We start from the raw sequence: 18,895 nt of genomic DNA on the forward strand, positions 1-18,895 counted from the left end.
AAATGATGGTGAAAGCCAGGAGGTGGGTGGGCCCCAGGGAGTATGGAGGGTGGTCGTGTGGGGCGGGTGGGCAGGCGCAGGCCTAGATGGACAGGTTGGGCATGGGAAGCTTAGAGAAAACACCACGATCTTTAAATTGGGTTCTGCATGAGAGACACTCGGGTGAAGGAGACCCTTCTAATTCCCACTAAATGTGCATATGGAGTTGGGAAAGAATATTCTAGAAGACACTCCCATGTCGTGGTGGTGCAGGTGCAGGGTGTGAGATGATCTTGGTTCGAGGTGGGCTTCAACTCCCCTGGGCCCGGGTGGGAGCCACCCCTTGCTCCCATGGGTCCCGCCCACTGACCTGGTGGCAGGAAGTCAGCAAGGCTCTCGCAGGAAGAGACCAACATAACCTCATGGCTTGATGTCAATATTCAATTTTTAACTTTAATGTGCAAATAAATAGAAAAGGAAAACTACATTCAAAACAGCTGCAAAGGAAGGACAAGCCCCAGAACAGAAATTCCTCAAGAACGGAAAAGAGGCGCTCCCTAGAAGCATGCGGGGATGGGAATACCGAAAGGAGGGGCTCGGCGGGGTCTCCGGCTGCACCCAGCGCCCACGTGGCTCTGCCCGAGACGACCGTGAGCCTGGTGCAGGAATCCTGATGGCAAGTTCCCTTCTTAGAAAACCGGGACGCGTACGAAGTGCCTGCGTGACACTTGGGGAGCGGGGGCGGGGATCCCAGGAGGACGGGTCGGCCTCGGAATCGCCCAGCCTGGAGTCAAAGGCGTCCGGAGCCTCCAGGTTCCACAGGGAACTTCTAGAAACGCATCTCCACTTCCTGGAAACTGGAGTCCAGCTGTTGCAGGACGGCAAGGGTGGCGGTTATTCTGGGCCCACTGGTGCACAGGGGCCAGGGCCAGGGGCTCTCCCAGTGGGGGGAGAGAGGCCTGGAAAACCGATCCCCAGCCCCAGTCACTTGGGATTCTTGGCACTGAAAGCCTTGGATGCCTTCATGGGACAGTTGCCTCAGCCCCTCACAAAAGGATAATAGCGATCCCTGGAGTGGCCATGTGGGTCCCGGGATAGGCAGGCGGATGGGGCTCCTTGGGCGGTGGGTGGGACTGTCAGGGCAGCTCTCAGAGTTCCACAAAGGGAGATCTCAGCCCCAGGGAGCTGCGGGACTTGGCTGCTGCAGAAATAACAACCACTAAGAGCGAAAATAATAAATATCTGTGCGTGTATACACATACACCTAGGGTACCCACTGCGTGAACACGACTGGGCCCGCCGCCCCACAGCGGGGTGGTGCCAGCTCTGCGGGAACACTTCTGCGGGAACGCTGGCTGGGGTCCCTCCCCTTGTGGGCCCAGAGTCCAGCTGCTGGAGTTGGGGTTGGGTGTCTTTTATCCAGAGTGGGGTCTCCCGAGGCACTGCCCACCTGCTCCAGGTCTTGACTTCAAAGTGGGATCCCAAAGGTTTGGCTAAAGGGTTCTTCTCACTTCCAAAGTGACTGAGGGCCTGAACACCAGCCAGGCAGAGCTGATGCCCAAACCCTCAGGTGACATTTCTGGCAGCTCTGAGAATATTCTGGAAGGACTCACTTTTCAAGCAAGCCTACCCAGGGCTCAACTCCTTCCTTGTCAGGGTCTCTTGGACATGGACCCCTCCGAAGTGCAGGCCTCAGGAGGGCTGTCACCTGTGACTTTTCCAACACGGTAAGAACACAGGGCAGGGGCTACCCGCCTGCCAGGGATTTGGCACATGTGACGGACGGGGACGCAAACGTGATTGCTTGCTCCTCGGCCAGCACGTCCACCCGCCCCTGTGGTGGGGCTGAGCCCCAGGGCTCGGGTGCAGGTAGCTCAGGTTTGGCACACGGCAGGCCCACAGGAGACCGGGAGCGGCGTCCTGCCCTGGAGTGCGCTGTCCGGCAGCAGAGGGGCTGGGAGATGCCTCTCAGGTCGTTCAAGAAAACGGCCCTGATGCAACCAAGGCCGAGGGCATGTCAGGGTGAGGCCGGGCGGCGGCTGTACTGCACGCGGTAGCGGGTCACGGGCAGGCCGTGCACGTGCACCGTCTCACATAGCGTCTTGCAGGGTACCATGTCCTCGTCCTCCTCACCCATCAGCCAGTCCTGCACCAGGCTGGCCGCCTCCACTGTCACGTTGTCCTCCAGCCAGCGGCTGTGCCACTCCTCAAAGTGCTGGTGGTGGCGGAGCAGGACCAGGGGCTGCACCTGTTGGAGAGGCCGGTGTCAGGGCGGCTGAGGGCTGGACCCCCAGGGCCCCAGAACTTGGGGTGAGGAGGGGGGTGTAGGGGCAGCCCAGGCCTCCCCTGGCACCTGCTTGGCCCGGCAGAGCGTTCCGCGACGGTACATGTAGTCCTCGGAGTTCACGATGAACACCATCTTGTGGGTGCTGAGCTTGAAGCGGCAGTCCACGTCGCAGGCACTCTCCACGCCCACCAGCCGCTTCCAGGAGCTCCTGGCCTCACCGCGCAGGGCCCGCGCCTGCTCGCTCTGCCACCGGCGGCGGAACTTCTTGAGGTTCCTGGGGGCAAGAGGAGGTGGAATGGACTCTGGCTCGCTCTCGGCATCGTGGCAGGAGGATCTACAGGCTGGGAAGCCCCTAGGCCTGGGACCATCAGAAGATGTGCTACCTCCCAGGGGTCCACAGAAAAGCAAACGGAAACAACAAGAAACGCCTCCAGATCTGAACACCACCAGCGGCCCCCACTGGTCCCAGAGGCGGCATCGTAGCCCAACCTGAGTTGGTCCAGGGTCCTGCAACAGCCGCCCGCCTCTGGCCTGGCCCCACCAGCTCTGGCAGCGTCTCCCTTCAGGCCGGGCATCCGCTCTTCTGCCCACTGTCACATTGTGGGGTTGGCCCCTCTCCTCGTACCCCTCATTGTCCTGGGGTTACTAATCCCTCCTCTGCAAACCACAAGCCGCAAAAGGGGAGGGCCCACCTCAGCACACAGCAGGTGCCTACTAAGTGCTCCCAGCAAGAGAATGTGCCATGGTCCAGCCGCCGTCAGGACAAAGGGGACACTCCCTGGGCCCACAGGAAGGAACGGAGCATGCATCTCAGGGCCTCTCACCTCTGCAGGAACACGGGTTTCAGGAGGAAGCCCTCGGTGGGTGAGCTGGATGCGCCCTCGGTCCCAACATACTGCTCCACGTACCGAGCCAGGTGCTGGAGACAGGGAGAGACACAGCCCGTGACGCCCCCACAGCAGGGCCATGGCCACTCTCACTCTAGACCCTGAGTTCAAGAGCTCACAGGGCTTCTGTGCCCCCTATTTCCAGAGCATGAGGAGCGCCGCTGCGGAGGACTCCGATCCCTGACAGAGACCCCCCCAGACTATAGCTCTCAACAGAGGACCCAGAGACAGCGGGACTCCCACAAACAGGCCACAGTGAGGAGTGCCAGAAGCCCCCAGAAGCTGGAAGAGCAGGAAGGATCTGTCCCAGAACCTTTGGCGGGAGCATGGCCTGGCCCACACTGTGGCTGTGGACCTGCTGACCCCCAGGACGTTGAGGGAATAGACTTCTGTTGTTTGAAGTCACGTGGTTTGTGGTCACTGCGGTGGCAGCCCCAGGAAATGAATGGAGTTGGCCAGCTGAGTAATGTGCACACACACTGGACCCGCCGGCAGGTGCCGGGAGCTGCAGGCCCCAGTGACCACCCTGGGGACGCACACGGGTCAATGCCTCACTGTCACCAGGATGCAGGAGGTGAGCAGGAAACATCTGTCCCCACAAAAATCGTGACTGGGAGCTGGGGCCAGGTGGCTCCTCTGCTGGGGATTAGGATCAGGATGCAGCCCTGACACAGGAGGTGCAGAGGTCAGCCACAGGGATGCCCTGCATGGGAGTCAGGGGCCAGGGAGAGGTGGCCTCCCCTCCTGCCCTGGGACGCACCTGCTGGCTCAGGAGGAGTGCTCTGCTCTTTGTCTTTGCGAGAGCGGGCACAGAACGACCGAGCAGCCAGGGGCGGCGCGACAGGGAGGTAGGCACCCCACCCACCAGGCCTCAAGGAGAGCCTCTGCGCCTGCAAGAGGCGAGGGATTCTCTGGATCTGCCGCCTGCACTTGGCTGTGGGAGCCACATGCTGCTGCCCCCTCAGGCGCCTCCCTGGTGCTGCATGGCACGGACTGGGACCAAGGCGCCTCACCTCGGACCCATCCACAGTCTGCCGTCTGGGCTTCCTCGTGTGCCAGGAGCTCGATGTGCATGATCACATGCCCCTTGCGCTGCCAGGAACATCACCTGCGGAAGCAGGATGTCCGACAACCTCAACTGCTGCGGACAGCCCAGCTGGCCAGCGCATGCTCGCCAAGGCCACCTGCACCTCAGCCTTTGCCACCCTTCAAAAGCCCGTGACGCTTCCTGTAGGTCATAATGTTACCTCCATGGCTCTGCGCAGGGCGACGTCCCAGCCGCTGAACCAGGGTCCACCCAGGACCGAGTCCAGAGCTGAGTGAGTGGCCGGGCCTCCCGGCTTGTTCCCAGCCCCAGGCCTCCTCTCACCTTGAAGCAGTTCTCATCGGCCATGCAGCGCTCGGCCTTCCACTGGTAGCTGGTCTCCCTGGCGGCACGGACGCAGCGGGAGGACAGGTTCCCACCGGCGGCACCCCGCTTCTTCTCATTCAGGTAGAGCTCTACCACCTTCAGGCAGACGTCGTCGCTCACGAGGTGGTGCAACTGGCGGGAGGAAAGCAGGTGGTGCGGCCACCCTGCCTCCTGCAGGAGCCCCCATCTCACCCACAGAGGAAGTTGGCAAAGGCCAGAAACAAGTCAGAATGGAGACTGCATGACACAGGGATGAAGACCAGCCTGACAGGCTGTGTGCAGGCCAGGGCAGACCAGACCAAAACCATACCAGACCAGACCAAACCAAACCAGACCAAGCCAGACCAGACCAAACCAAAACAGACCAGACCAGATCAAACCAGACCAAACCAGACCAGACCAGACCAGATCAAACCAAACCAGACCAGATCAGATCAGACCAGACCAGACCAGATCAAAACCAGACCAGACCAGACCAAAACCAAACCAAACCAGACCAGACCAAAACCAGACCACACCAAACCAAAACCAAACCAAAGCAGACCAGACCAGACCAAATCAGACCAAATCAAAACCATACCAGACCAGACCAGATCAGACCAGACCAAAACCAGACCAGGCCAGACCAAAATCAGACCAGACAAGACCAAATCAAAACCAAACCAGACCAGACCAGATGAGACCAGACCAAAACCAGACCAGACCAAAACCAAACCAAACCAGAGCAAAATCAGACCAGACCAAACCAAAACCAAACCAAACCAGACCAATCAGATCAGACCAGACCAAACCAAAACCAAACCAAACCAGACCAGATCAGACCAAATCAGACCAAATCAAAACCAAACCAGACCAGACCAGATCAGACCAGACCAAATCAGACCAAAACCAAACCAAACCAACATCAGACTAGACCAAACCAGACCAGACCAGATCAGACCAGACCATACTAAAACCAGACCAGACCAGACCAGACCAGGTCAGACCAAAACTAGACCAGACCAGGCCAGACCAGACCAAAACTAGACCAGACCAGACCTGAACAAAACAGACCAGGCCAGATCAGACCAAGCCAGACCAGCAAACCCTGTGTGCATGTCAGAAACACATAGAAAAGACACTGAAAAAAATGTTCCAAAGCAAACCCAGGAATGAGCGGAAGGTGGTATGAGTGCAGGCTGTTCCTTTCCCCTAAATGCTTGGATGTAAATATACTGCTACTCCTTTCACCTTTGCACTGAAGAAGGAAGGAATGGAAACAGCAGGCATTGTGGGGCAGACAAGGCTGGTGTGAAACACCCGCCTGCACAGCCCAGGCCCTGGTCAGGGGACCCCACTCCCTGGGGGTTCCGTGTGTAGCTTTGGTGAATGGATATAATACCACCTGGGCACGCACAGGTTTCAGACAGCACCTGGCACACAGCAGGTGCCCACTGAATGCCTACTGCTACTGCTAAAAAACAGCAATGCTAATTTTTAAGATAAAGGGAGGCAGAGTCCAGACATGGCCTCGAGGCATGTTACAAACAGCATGGAGGGGCCTGCAGTGAGCACCTGGCCCAGTGAGCTACAGGTGGGGTTTGGTGAGGCCACAGCCAGGACAGCAGGGCAGCATGAGGCTCTGACTACGGCTCCAGCCAGACAGCCCATTTTCATTGCTTTGTTTTTAACAGGTTCTAGAGGAGATGTTTATGGAAGCGGGAGATTCTTTTAAAGCATTAATCAGTGCTTTCCATAAACCATCTGGTCCAATCTCCTGGTACCACAAGCAAGGCTGCTGTCCCCAAAGCCATGGCCCATAAGGGGTGCCCGGCCTGGGAGGGCAGATTGCCAGCCCCCTGGCATCCCCCTCATCGCTGCCCTAACACCGTGCGCTGGGCCCTGGGTGTCCTCTCTCCAGGCTGCCCCATGCGTGTCTCCCTCACCCGGGGAGCGGCCACTGCTGTGGACGGTGATGGGCAGCGACCTGTTTCAGGCACACAGAGGGAAAGTGGAGGAGGCTGAAGTGAAGGTGTCGGAACGCAGCTGTGGGTTTCACTAAGTCCTTGTGGCCAGACGTAGAAATCCTCCGTCACCAACAAGGCAGACTCGACGGAAACAGGCACGAACACCGCGGACAGCTTTCCAAGAGAAAAGACGTCCCAACGGCCATGAAAGGACAAGGCCTCAACCACACACACGGCCACCAGGGAAATTCGATGTGAGCCCACCGAGATTCGAACAGCGCCCAGCTGATGGAGAGATGCCCCTAAGCCCCAGGGAGGACACGGAGTGCGGCCTGGCACAGCACTGACAGCAGTGACCCAGGAAACGGAACGTTTCCATCAGTAGGACACACCTCTCTCTGCCTTACCCCAAGGGCAGCAGCAGAAATGGACATGGACGGCCACGAGACACACCCACGGGGCACCACCCGTGCCTGTCCTCAGGAGACAGGTGGACGCAGTGGGGGTCGTTCCTGGGAATCCTTGGCTGGTTGATCTCAACACAGGAATCTCACAGAATGACACTCCCAGGATGCAGCCGGGCACTGTGTGCTTCTGTTAACACATGGCTCAAGACCAGGGATCTACCTCTGTGTAGAAATCAGGGTTGTGATGCCGGGTGCAGTGGCTCACACCTGCAATCCCAGCACTTTGGGAGGCAGAGGCAGGTGGATCACCTGAGGTCAGGAGTTCAAGACCAGCCTGGCCAACATGGTTAAACCCCTCCTCTACTAAAAATACAAAAATTAGCCAGGTGTGGTGGTGAGCACCTGGAATCCCAGCTACTTAAGAGGCTGAGGCAGGAGCATTGCTTGAACCCAGGAGGCAGAGTTTGCTATGAGCTGAGATCATGCTATTGTACTCCAGCCTGGGTGACAAGAGCAAAACTCTGTCTCAAACAAAAAAAAAAGAAGAAGAAGAAGAAATCAGGGTTGTGAGTGTCCGTGGGTGGCAGGTGGCTGGGTGGGGACACAGGGGCAGGGGTTCTGTGGATGAAAGCCCACCCATCTGCTCCCTTCAAATTTGGGGACTTTTCTGCGTGTGTATTTTACTTTCATTAAGCAGTCTTTAAAACCTGGAAGGAAACATCCTGTCTGAAATGCTGCTCGTGACTGTGTCTGGGTGGGAGAGTAATGGCATTATTTATTTTCCAGCTTTTTTCCCGCTTTATGATGAACAGCCTTACTGGGTGACCAGGAAACGGAGGTCACCATGAACAATGATTCTGGCAGAAACCAAGCAGGACCCATGTCCTGGAACCACACCCAGCTCGTCTGGGATGTCTGCTGTTGATGTTTACGTGACCGGTTTCCTTGCGTTGACATTCAGCGGGGGCCGGGTTTTTGCTACTACTAAAACCAACGCGGATGAACACCACTACTCCCACCCTCCCCCAGGATAAGTGGGTTAAGGTTTTTTCCATGTTGTCAATTTATCCTCAAGAAAGGTTTGTCAACAGGAACTCAGAACAAAAATCTGTACACAAATACTCAGAGCAGTAGTGCTCACAATCTCCGTAAGGCAGCCACAGCCGAGATGGAGAAACGGAATGTAGCTACCCATGCAACTGAATACTACAGAGCCATAAAAGGAATGAAGCACGAGGGAAATCCAGAGGCACAAAGCAGATGACTGGGTGTCGGCGGCTCGGGGCAGGGGAATGGGGAGTGGCTGCTGATGGGGTGGGGTCTCCTTTTGGAAAGACGAAATGTTCTGGAATTAGACAGAGGTGGTGGTTGCACAATATTGTGAATGTACTAAATGTTACCAAACTGAACATCAAAATGGGTAATTTCACGTTATGCAAATTTTGTCTCGATTAAGAAAAAACAGGATAGGTTTGCTGTGCCGACCACGGGCCCCCTTCCCAGGTGGGAGTGAAATGACGGCAGGGCCATTTTCAGCGTCCTCAGGGACGGCCCTGCCCCGGCCCGGCTCACCTGCCGCGCGATGTTCTGCACCAGCTTGTCCATGGTGAAGCCCACGTAGGCATGGATGGTGAACATCTCGCGCAGGGTGTCCTCGTACTGCGTGGGGTCGATGCTGCCCTCCAGCAGGCTCCGTACCATGTCCAGGAAGGCTGGGTAGTACTCCTCCAGCTCCACTTCACCTGTGGAGACACAGCTTCATCCATATGCTTCCTGGAGTGCGCAAAGCCACGCAGGCCAAGCTCTGGCACCACAGAGCCCCAACAAATGCCCCCGTGGGGCCCAGCAGCCCTCGCCCGCCACCCCTGGGGCAAATCTGGGAATCACCAGGAAACCGAAGTAGCTGGCGTTCACTGCCACCCTCCCTGAGGCTGCCTAATCTGGACAGCAACCCGGGGATGGCACAGAGAGTGCTGTGGAGCCAGGCATGGTGGCCCGTGCCTGTAATCCCAGCGCTTTGGGAGGCCGAGGCAGCCGGATCACCTGAGTTCAGGAGTTTGAGCCCAGGTTGGCTACCATGGTGAAACCCTGTCTGTATTAAAAATACAAAAAATTGGGCCGGGCACGGTGCCTCACGCCTGTAATCCCATCACTTTGGGAGCCCGAGGCAGGTGGATCACAAGTTTAAGACCAGCCTGGCCAAGATAGTGAAACCCCATCTCCACTAAAAATACAAAAAAAATTAGCCGGACATGGTGGCGGGCGCCTGTAATCCCAGCTACCCAGAGGCTGAGGCAGAGAATTGCTTGAACCTGGGAGGCAGAGGCTGCAGTGAGATCACACCACTGCACTCCAGCCTGGGCGACACAGCAAGACTCCATTTCAAAAAAGAAATACAAAAAATCAGCTGGGCATGGTGGCGAGCGCCTGTAATCCCAGCTACTTGGAAGGCCAAGGCAGGAGAACCACTTGAACCCAGGATAGTGGAGGTTGTAGTGGGCCGAGATCCCGCCGCTATACTCCAGCCTGTGCAACAGCACAAGACGCCATCTCAAAAAAAAAAAGAAAGAAAAAAGAAAGTAAAAGGGCCCTGTGGAGCTGGGCTGTGACGGCTCCACGAGAAGGCCCATGAGAAACAAAGGTTCCCCGGTCAGGAGAGGGTGCTACACCCAGGACAGGTGCCAGTGCCGGTGCAGCCTGGGCGAGGGGCACGTGAGACCTCTGTCTTATGCTCGCAACCTCCTGTTTGCAATTTCCCATCTGAAGTCACAGAATTCTCTTAAAATGAAAAGCCAGGAAGAAAAGTAACAGGACATGTCAGATCATGAGCTGCGACCCAAACCCCAGGCACCCCCCGGGGCCTCCCGGCAGGCTTCGGAGCCTTACTGGGCTGCTTCAGCCGCAGCTCCATGGCGGGGTCGCTGCCCTTCTCCCTGCGGCCCTCACACAGCAGCTTCTCCCGTTCCTTCTCGGTCCGATACTCCAGGAGCTGCTTCTGCGCCTGGCGGTAGATCTTCAGCAGCCTGGAGCACAGGGTCTGGTGCAGGCGCAGGAAGAAGTACCAGTTGTTGTTGGCAAAGAAGAGGCTGTAGACGTCGTCCAGAGGCTTGTGTGGCGGTGGGGGTGGCGGGGGTGGCTGCTCAGTGGCCGGGGCATCCCCGAAGGCCCCCTTCTCCTCTGGGGGGCTACTGTGGGGTCCTGGCGCCGGCTTCTTCCGTTCGCTGGGGTCTGTGCTCTGCCCCTGGGGGCTGTCCCGGTCCTCGTCGGCTGACTCCTCGGAGGCGCCCAGGTCCAGCTGCTGAGAGAAGAAGAGGCTGGGCACGAACTGGTGCAGCAGCTGGTGGATGGTGCCCTGGTCCTCCTTCTGGATGGCCGGCTGCCGCTTCACGTAGTAGCTGATGAGCGCTGCTGCGTCCTCCAGGATCTGTCGGTCCTCGTACACGAAGATGAGGTGTGGCTCGCTAGAGGGGGCACTGCGGCCCTCCGAGTGCTGCTCCTGGTGCTGTGGGGGAAAGGGCGGCCATGAGACGGAAAGCCACCCACCAACCAGAGGACCCCCCACGCCCGTTCACGAGTCGCTGTTAGCTGGGTCACCAAGGTGGATGAGTGCTGCCCAGAGCAGGATGGGTGGCCAACATCGGTGAGAGGCAGGGCCTGGGGGCCGGGTCGCTTGCCTCAACCTCCTGTGCAGCCCCATGTGCCCCTGGTCCCCTCTCCGGAAGCAAGGCAGACCCAAGTCATCCCGGGACCCCAGTCGGAGGAGCCAAGAGGATTCTGAGATGTGGGGCAGGGCTCACAGGGGGTCTGACAGCATCAAGCCTGGGTCTGTCGCTCAGCACAGCTCTAGGACAGAACGGGGCCCTGTGGCTCAGCATGGAGAAACCTCTGAGGCCGACCTCCTCCTACTGACAGCAACGGTGGCGCCTGACTCCAGCTTGACCGGGGCTGCCCATACCACGCTATTGATGAGGTCAAGGAGGCACAGGGTGAGCCGTGACCTCTCTGCTGCTGCCCTCCATCTACTACCCAGGAGGCCTGCAACTACTCACATCTGAAGCCCTGCACGCCCATCGTCACCAAGTCCCCACCTCCGCTGCTGTCACCCGCCAGCCCCTGCATGTGCTTGCTACCACCGTCATGTCACCAGCCCTCCCACCAGCTCCCACCAGCCTGCTCCAACCGTTCTCCTCACTGGGTCCAGGGCGATTTGGCCCACAGGAGCATGGTCACCTCAACTAACACTCCTCAGGCACTGCCCCTCAGAAGATGCCAGCCCTCGGGGTGCCCCTCCATAGCCCCTCCAGCCTCACGGCCCCCAAGCCCCTTCCTGCGATGCTTCAGGGCGCCGAGCTCCCTCCTGTGTGTGCAGGGCCTTTGCACATGCCCATTTGCTCTCACTCCCTGGAAAACCCTGTCCCAGGCTCACCCCTCCCCTCGGTCTTTATCCAGATCACGACTTTCATTCCCTCACACCGTCAAGACAATCACCCCTTCCTCCAGCCTCCCACACCACTGTCCTGGCACCCAGTGCCTCTGCTGGGCAGCCTCAACCCCTCAGGGAGGGAGGCAGGGAGGCAGACGCACTGGGGCTCTTGGGGAAGCTGAGCGTGGACGCTGTCTCTGCAGGCTCCCAGGGGAAGGACCAGGTCTCCCAACAGCCTGAGGTTTCCCTTCCTCCTCCCTTGCAGGGCAGCGTAGAGGCTGGTGGGGCCAAACACACTGAGCTGGTTCCTAGGAGTTCTGCACGCTCAGCCCTGTTCCGGGCTCTTCCGTGTGGCCTCCGCCCTCTGACTGCTTCCTAAGTCCCCCAGGTCTCATTTACGGCATCAACACTGAGAATTCCTTTACAGCCCCTCTGCAGCACGGTCCCCATGTCTGTGACCCGTAACCATGCTTTGTAAACTATGTGATGGAATGGGGGTCTGACTTTGGAACTCGTCAAGGACCTGCATGTGCAGAGATCTGTCAGGCCAGGGGGCCCACCTTGGTGCCCCTTGCCTCGTCAGCCCCAGCCCCAGGGAGGGACCCAGGAACGCGAGGTCTCATTGGTGGATTTCCAGGGCTACTTCATCATCTGCACTTTGCAGACACTACAGACCCACAGAACCTATGCGGGGTCTTGGGCTTGGGGATCCGCCAAGGACTAGAGTGAGGAAGCCAGAGCGGCTGTGGGTAGGCCTGGGGCGAGGGTGGCCCACAGGGAGGGAGGTGGGAGGGAAGGGGGTCCCCACAGTCCCATAGGCTCTGGGAGAGGCCTTGGGCCAGCAGCCTGGCTCCTGTGGATTCCGTTTCTATGTTGTAAAAGGAGCGACCGCTCACTGTGCAGTGACAGGAGCAAGACACCAAATCAGGTGAGGCAACACCCCCTGCCCAGGTGGGCACCAGGCTGACAATGCAGCCTATGCCGTGATCTGGGCACGGCCTGGGGAGCAGCGTGCCCTCCCCAGCCACCTCCTCAGAGTGTTCAAGGACCTTCCCGACAGCTGGCTGTCACTATGCCCAGCACCCTGCCAAGCTTCCCCCTTCAGGATCCTGCAGGCAGGCACTCCCTATGCACAGCCACTAATAGGCCCAGTTCCTGGCAACCTGAGTGCCCCGCTGGCCTCGGTTCTGTAACTCAGGCCTTGTGAGCCTGCAGCGAGGACATGCAGCTGAAAGCCTCAAACCCACTGACTCAGAGCCCTGGCCCCCTGCGACCAGCCCAGGCAAATGCAACCTCTTGTGCCTCAGTTTCTCCACTGGTAAAATCAGAATAATGCTGCAGCCGAGTCAGGTTCAGGAGTGAGGTCAGATGATATATTACTCCTTCTGCATTGCTAACACCGGTGCCCGGCACAGTCGGCAAGAAAGAAATGAAGGCTGCTGCCACCTGCCATCTAAGCTGAAGTCCATCACTGCCCCACAGGAGGGACGGAGATTTCTCTAGACAACAGCAGAGTTGGCTGGGCACAGTGGCTTACACCTGTAATCCCAGCACTTTGGGAGGCCGAGGCGGGTGGATCACAAGGTCAGGAGTTCAAGACCAGCCTGGCCAACACGGTGAAACCCCGTCTCTACTAAAAATACAAAAATTAGCCAGGTGTGGTGGCACGTGCCTATAGTCCCAGCTACCTGGGAGGCTGAGGCAGGAGAATCGCTTGAACTGGGGAGGTGGAGGTTACAGTGAGCTGAGACCGCACCACTGCACTCCAGCCTGGGCGACAAAGCGGGTGAGACTCTGTCTCCAAACAGACAATGGCAGAGATGCTGGTTCTCCTAGGGCAGGCCACAGGCTGGGCATCATGGAGACATGAACCCTTGCCTCGACACAGCCCTGAAAGGGCAATGCCACTACCCCACCTAAGCACCAGGGAAATAGAGGCACAGACCTGGCGGTCGGGAGAGCCAGGACCCCACCTCCGCCAGCCGGCAGGGCTAGGGAAGGCTGTACCTCGTCGTAGACGCTCTCAATCTCGTTGAGCAAGCTCTTGGAGCGCAGGGCCTTGGTGTCGTTCTGCTTGAAGTTCACAGCCTGGTGGTCGAGGGACTTGAGGTACGCCTTCTCATACTGCTCCCGCCAGATCTTGTTGAAACCCTGCTGGGCCTCCCGCCACTCCTCTTCCTTGGCCTTCAGCCTGCGGGGAGAAGAGGGGTCAGCACCAGGGACAAGCCAGGGCATCCTCCCTGAAGCATCCCAGGGCTGGCCTGTCTTCCTCTGGGACTTGACTGAGGGCCCAGGATCCAAGCCCAGCCAGCTCCCAGCCTAGTCTGTGCAGTGGGCTCTGTGCACGTCAGAGGAAGGGCGTGATGGCCTTACGGAGCCAATGTGGCCGGCTTCCCGGTTCCTCCGCCCCTCTCAGGCACCCAGCACTCGCCGCATGGCTGCTAGCTCAACCACTCAGGTCCCTTCCTCAGCTGTGAGTCCCAAGAGGAGAGGGACTGGGTCTGCCTCACTCAGCTGCGTAACCCCAGGGCCAAGCATTGCACCTGCCTTAAAGTGGCCACTTGATAAATACCTGTTCACTAGCACCGGATGGTGTCCGACATGCAGCATTAAATAAAATGCAAGCCACAGTGTAGTGGTTGCATCTGACTCTTAAAGCAGTTATTTAGATGTCTAGATGTGATTATGTGCAAGGTGGAAAGTCCTAGAAGGTCACAGTGCTCTCCTCTCAGGAGTGGGAGACTGGGAAATACAGGAAGCCAGCCCTAGGGCTCAGAGACCTCCCCTGGAGATTACCCCTGTTGACAAACAGCACTAATGAGCTCTCCAGGGACTCCCTGTGGCAGGGAAGGCAAGGGAAGGCGGGATGCTGCAGGGCACCTTTTCAGGACAACAGGGACCGCGGTGACGGGGTTCTTCTTGAGGCTCTCGATGATCTCCGGGGCCTTGTCGCCATAGATGCGATAGATGGCACGGCGCTGGATCACCTCCGACGTGCCCCCCAGGGAGTCGTCCAGCCGGAACTTCTCCTGGTCTTCTGGCGCCATCCGAGAAAGCTTCTTCTGCACGCTTTCCAACACGCGGATCGTGGCCAAGTTTGTCTCCAGGACAACGTCTAACTATGGAAAGGAAGGCAGGAAGGGGTCAGCCACTGGGGAACTCAAGAGGCCTCAGGGAGGGGCCTGGGACCTCAGAGAGCAGAGGATTTCTGGGGTGTGTGTGTGTGTGTATGTGTGTAGGAGACAGGGTCTTGCTCTGTCACCCAGATTGAAGTGCTGTGGCACAATCATAGCTCACTGCAGCCTCAACCTCCTGGGCTTAAACGATCCTCCCAACTTGGCTTCCCAAGTAGCTAGGAATATAGGTGTACACCACCATGCCTGGCTAATTAAAAAAATTTATGGCCCGGTACGGTGGCTCACGCCTGTAATCTTGGCACTTTGGGAGGCTGAGGCAGGCAGATCACAAGGTCAGGAGTTCCAGACCAGCCTGACCAACATGGTGAAACCCCGTCTCTACTAAAAATACAAAAATTAGCCAGGAATGGTGGCGTGTCTGTAATCCCAGCTACTCAGGAAGCTGAGGCAGGAGAATCGCTTGAACCTGGGAGGCAGAGGTTGCAGTGAGCCTAGATCACGCCATTGGACTCCAGCCTGGGCGACAGAGTGAAACTCTGTCTCAAAAAATAAATAAAATAAAATAAAATAAAAATTTTTTTTTTTGTATAGACGGGCTCTTGCTTTGTTGCCCAGGTTGGTCTTGAACTCCTGGCCTCAAGCAGTCCTCCCACCTCAGCCTCCGAAAGTGCAGGGATTACAGGCGTAAGCCATAGTGCCCAGCCAATAACAATTTTAATTACAAAAATTAATTTAGCCTAGGCAATAGAGACCCTGTCTCTAAAAAAAGGAAAAAAAAATTAGCCAGGTATGGTGGCTCATTCCTTCAATCTCAGCACTTTGGGAGGCCAACGTGGGAGGATTGCTTGAGGCCAGGAGTGGAGACCAGCCTGGGGAACATAGTGAGGCCTCATCTCTACAAAAAAAGTTAAAAAAAAAAAACAACCACCTGGGCATGGTAGTGTGCACCTGTGGTTCCAGTTACTCAGGAGGCTGAGGTGGGAGGATCATTTGACCCTGGGAGGTTAAGGCAGCCGTGATCCACGATCGTGCCACTGTACTTTCAGCCTGGGAGACAGAGCAAGCAAAATAAATAAATAAAAAAAATAAAAATAAATTTAAATTACATTAAAGAAACTTTTTTTTTTTAGGAGACAGGGTCTCACTCTTTTGCCCTGGGTGGAGTGCAGTGGCTCGATCTCGGCTCACTGCAGCCTCGGCCTCTCTGGCTCAAGCAATTCTCCCGCCTCAGCCTCCCAAGTAGCTGGGATTACAGGCACCCGCCACCATGCCTGGCTAATTTTTGTATTTTTGGTAGAGATGAGGTTTCACCATGTTGCCCAGGCTGGTCTCAAACTCCTGAGCTCAAATAATCCACCTGCCTCAGCCTCCCAAAGTGCTGGGATTACAGGTGTGTGCCATCATGCCCAGTCCAAACAAAATTTTTAAACAGAAAACAAAAATGCCATCTGGTAGCCAGCCCAGAGGCCAGCAAGACCCAGCAGGAAGCTTCCAGGAGCTGCTGGAATGTGATGCAATCCCTGCTCCTAAAAGGAGACTGGGGCAGTGGAGGAGGATCAGGAAGGACGCATGTCCTGTGGAGAAGGGGGACAGGCATGTGCCGGGGCGCCCGGCCACAGCAGCACACACACCTCGAAGCGCTCGTCCTCACAGCGGTGAAGTTGCTCCTCGTACGGTGTCTTCTTGGAGCTGACGAAGGTGGAGTCCTCAGACCAGGAGGGGAAGGAGACCCAGGTGTCGTTCAGTACCTGCACCGAGAGGAAACGCCGTGAACGGCGCTGCATGCCCCAGGAGCCAAAATTTACTGTTAGCCAATGTAGAAAGTACCAAGATACATAATACAATCCTGATTATGTGATAGGCAACTGCCTTATACAAATGGGAAGGTGAATCAAGTTTTTAAGGGAAAACATGACTTTGGTCAAGTGAACACTCCCTGGGTATCCTGGGAGATTGGTTCCAGAACCACCCTTGGAGACCCAAATCCACAGATACTCAAGTCCCTGATGTCAAATGGAATCCTATTTGCATATAACCTATGCAAAATCATCTCTAGAATACTTATACCTAACGCAATGTAAATGCTGTGTAGATCATTGTTACACTGCATTCTTAAAATGTGGATTACGCTTTATTGCTGTGCTGTCATTTTTTGGTTTCTCTTTCCCCACAGATTTTCAATCCATGGTTAGTTGAAACCACAGATGAGGAACTTGCAGATATGGAGGGCTGATTTCATTTCAGACATTGGTAAATTCTCTCTGCAAAGGGTCAGAGAGCAACTATCTCAGACTTTGCAGGCCATCCTGGATGAATACTCAACTCTGCCTTTGTGGTGAGAAAAGCAGCCACAGGCAATATGTAAATGAATGGTTGTGTCTGTGTGCCAATAAAACTTTATTTACAAACACAGGCAGTGGGCCAGGGCCCATGGGCCAGAGTTTGCTGACCCCTGCACTATATCCTGGAATCCAGCAGGTACTCTTGAACTTGGACATGCAGTAATCGTCTGTCCACGAACCCTGGAGAAGTGTCCAATGGTCAAGCTAAACAGAAACACACTGAGGTCAGTGAGCCCGGGACGGAGCAGAATCATGGCAGCAATAAACCTAAGTCAAATAACAGATGAATAAGCTGAACTCCACATTATCCCTGACACTCTGTGTTTTGCCAAAACTACCAGCAGGGTACAACACTGTTGTCTCTGCTCAAGTGGTCTCGCTGGGCCACATCTCAGCACCACCCATAACCCAACATTCAGGAGGGCTGAGCACACAGCATTTCATTCAAAACGGGGGTATTGGGTGTTTGCTGGGGAGGGGTGGGGGATGCACCATGTCAGCGAACATGTGAGCCCCAGGGAGCGCTACCTCCTTGCAGATGGCCGTCCTCCCGCTGCACTTGGGCTGCTGGTAGGTTTTGGGGAGTGCCCGGTAGCTGGATCCTATGCGCTTGCAAGATGCATAGTCGATTTCCCGGCTTATCCCGTCCCCGGATCTGTCGCTCATGGGTGGCGCGAAAGACAGCTCTTTTACCCCTAGGAAGGACTTGAACTGTGCAAACAGTTCTGGAAATTTCCTTCAAAGATAAAGAAAAATGGTAACTGGTCATCCCCAGGGCCTACTGAGAGGGATCTGGAGATTTTAGAATGGCTTCATGTGGACATTACAGGTTAAACAGAGTCAGAATTCAACATCATGGACGCAAATGAGGCGGAAGAATCCAATACACAGGAAGTCACTGCAAGCCGCGAGGTGTGTGAATGAATGGGCCTCCCACCCCTCTGTCACACACCAGGTCCCTTCCTGTGCCTATTGACCCCATACTCACAGGGAGGCTTTGAAATACACCAGAAAAGATGACTTAAACTGGCAGAAGCTGGAGCCCATGACGTTCCCCTACTGGAAGAGGCCAGGCTTCAGGCCAGGGAGCTGCAAGCCACAGCCAGTCTGCCCACTGCCTGTTTTGTTTGGTCTGGTATTTTTTTTTTTTTTTGAGACAGTGTCTCACTCTGTTGCCCAGGCTCAAGTGCCGTGGCATGATCTCAGCTCACTGCAACCTCAAACTCCTGGGCTCAAGAGATCCTCCCACCTCAGCCTCCTCAATAGCTGGGACCACAGGCATATGCCACTATGCCCAGCTAATTTCTTTTGTTTTTTTTTTTTGAGACAGTTTCCACTCGTCGCCCAGGCTGGGGTGCAATGGCACAATCTCGGCTCACTGAAACCTCCACCTCCTGGGTTCAAGCTATTCTCCTGTCAGCCTTCTGAGTATCTGGGATTACAGGCATGCACCACCACGCCTGGCTAAATTTTGTATTTTTAGTAGAGACGGGGTTTCACCATGTTGGTCAGGCTGGTCTCCAACTCCTGACCTCCAGAGATTCGCCCGCCTCGGCCTCCCAAAGTGCTAGGATTATAGGTGTGAGCCACCATGCCTGGCCAATTTTAAAAATTTTTGTAGAGATGGAGTCTTGCTATGTTGTCCAAGCTGGTCTTGAACTCCTGCCTCAGGCGATCCCTTTCATCTCAACCTCCCAAAGTGCTGGGGTGACAGGAGTGAGCCACCATGCCCAGCCATCCCATTGTAAATAAAGTTTCACTGGCCCACAGTCACATCCACTTGTGTACGCACTGCCTGTGGCCTGCACAAGAGAGGTATGAGTCATTTCCACATAGCCCATCTGGCCCCTCGGAGATCAAGTTTGCCTATCTCTGATCTACAGTCTTCCTCCCTCATGAGGGAGACTCCTCTCTGTGAACCCCTCTCTGGACACGTGCTTGAAAGTCATAATGTCATGGCTGTGGTCAACGATAGGAAGGCTTTAATGCAAACGACTCTACAATGCCAACTGGATTTCTGTTTAAAATAGCATCAGATCTGGTGGTGTGTGCCTGGAATCCCAGCTACTCAGGAGG

At 56.2% G+C, this 18,895-nt stretch overlaps 1 protein-coding gene across 1 annotated transcript; it reads right to left on the minus strand.

Annotated features, from left to right (window-relative positions):
• Positions 1-406: 406 nt before the first annotated feature.
• SIN3B (SIN3 transcription regulator family member B) lies at positions 407-16,909 on the minus strand. The gene is given in 12 exon segments (XM_017879575.1): positions 407-2,227; positions 2,333-2,540; positions 3,091-3,241; positions 3,914-4,087; positions 4,167-4,248; positions 4,250-4,261; positions 4,523-4,696; positions 8,490-8,659; positions 9,804-10,419; positions 13,348-13,531; positions 14,221-14,459; positions 16,109-16,909. Coding segments are annotated over 12 exon segments (2,394 nt in total). The 5' UTR covers positions 16,262-16,909; the 3' UTR covers positions 407-1,996.
• Positions 16,910-18,895: the final 1,986 nt, after the last annotated feature.

The sequence above is a fragment of the Rhinopithecus bieti genome, unplaced genomic scaffold, assembly GCF_001698545.2.
Source record: "Rhinopithecus bieti isolate Rb0 unplaced genomic scaffold, ASM169854v2 scaffold_9899, whole genome shotgun sequence".
Classification (NCBI taxonomy): Eukaryota; Metazoa; Chordata; class Mammalia; order Primates; family Cercopithecidae; genus Rhinopithecus; species Rhinopithecus bieti.